This window comes from Austrofundulus limnaeus, unplaced genomic scaffold (genome assembly GCF_001266775.1).
Source record: "Austrofundulus limnaeus strain Quisiro unplaced genomic scaffold, Austrofundulus_limnaeus-1.0 Scaffold112, whole genome shotgun sequence".
In the NCBI taxonomy this organism is placed as follows: domain Eukaryota; kingdom Metazoa; phylum Chordata; class Actinopteri; order Cyprinodontiformes; family Rivulidae; genus Austrofundulus; species Austrofundulus limnaeus.
Window position 1 is genome coordinate 239890 of NW_013952514.1, and position 1546 is coordinate 241435.

At 41.3% G+C, this 1546-nt stretch overlaps 1 protein-coding gene across 2 annotated transcripts in view; it reads left to right on the plus strand.

Annotated features, from left to right (window-relative positions):
• Positions 1–244: 244 nt before the first annotated feature.
• Positions 245–1546, plus strand: part of mboat1 (membrane bound O-acyltransferase domain containing 1) — a 34671-nt gene continuing 33369 nt past the window's right edge. For both annotated transcript variants that reach the window (XM_014014243.1, XM_014014244.1), the window contains exons 1-2: positions 245–624; positions 1072–1217. In XM_014014243.1, the coding sequence (XP_013869697.1) occupies positions 529–624; positions 1072–1217 (242 nt within the window). In that variant the 5' untranslated portion in view covers positions 245–528. The remainder of the gene's footprint in view (positions 625–1071; positions 1218–1546) is intronic.

Below are 1546 nucleotides of genomic sequence, written 5' to 3' on the forward strand. Positions count from 1 at the left end.
CTCTCTCTCTCTCTCTCTCTCTCTCTCTCTCTCTCTCTCTCTCTCTCTCTCTATTATCAATTACAGAGACAATCACATATTTAATAGTGGTGTGAAATAATTCTCTTTTTCAATCAAATGCAAGATAATGTAATATTTTAAGTTGTCAGATAATGTCCTCTTGTTCCCTCTTTCCCTTTATCTCCCAGCTCTCTTTCTCATTTTTTGGACGATAAGGTTAAATATGAGACTTTTTTAGTTGAAGACATCAAGCCTCGGCTTGCGGGCTTTTATTTTGTAAACAGGAAGTAGTATTTCACCTGACGCAGAGAGGAGGAGAGAAGCGAGAAGAAGGGAGAGTCCGTAGAAGGAGGAGGAGGCGCATTGTTTCTGATTTAAAATCCAGACTGGTTCGGCTTGTCACACGCCCTCTCGGCAGGGTGATGTTTCAGTCACTGAAAACATTTTTTTTTCCCACGTAAAAAAGGCGGACGACAGAAGCGGAAGAGCACCGAGTCGAGGCGTCTCGACTGAAAAAAGCTACGCAGGATGAGCGAGCGCGCGACGGAATCAACCATGTTTAAAACAACTGGATCCAAGTTGTTGCTGCCTGCCAGTCAGTCCTCGGGCTTGTCTATTGACCAGGTACGACTCACTGCCAGCCGTGAGCCTAAAAACACACAACTGAGGCGAAAGAGTTTCTTCCTATTTAAATGATTTTTTAAAATTAAAATTAGCCCTCCGCTTTGTAGAGACTGAGTTCAATATTTCACATTTCTACACACAACACAACATAATGCTAACAGCACACCAACATAGAGGTTGTATTTTATGTCTAAAATCTAAACAAACAAAAAAACACATTTAGCTTTAAAAATAAAGATATTTATTTTGCTACAGTCAGCTGACAGAATATGACTGAAATTACAAAAGAGCTAAAAGGCTTGTGCAGTGATACCCACAAGTGATGAAACAAAGCACTGTCATGTTAACTTCCAGTGAAAGAATATTTTTATGTCATATTTTCCTAAATTATTTGAAACTCTAGCAGCTCCCATTCTCATGCTTTTTTCCCCTCTCTCTCCCACTCAGGTGAATTTCCTGGCCTGCCAGTTTTTTGCTCTGGCTGCTGCCTTCTGGTTTCGCCTCTACCTCAGTCCCAGCCATGCCAGTCCTCTGGTCAGGCATGCCTTCGCCACGCTCCTCGGGACGGGCTTTCTCATCTTCTGCTTTGGATGGTACTTTATGATACGATTCATTCGCTTTTTGTTGTCACCGTTGTAATTTCTGCTCTCACCAGACTTAATGACTAACATTTGAAGATGGAAAATGCACAACCTTTAGTTATCTTTTGTAGCCGACTTCTGTCTGTCCTGATGACAAGCAGAAGAACCACTAATCTCAAGAGCGTCACAGACTCTAGGAATTATTCAGACGACAAAATAAGAAGTAAAAAAAATTGTATAGGTCTTCTGGACGGGTTCTTCTTTAATGAAACTTTTCGTCTCTCCTCCAAGAGACTTCTTCAGTCTGAGAGTTTCAGGTAAAATTCAGGCTTAAGCCTGAA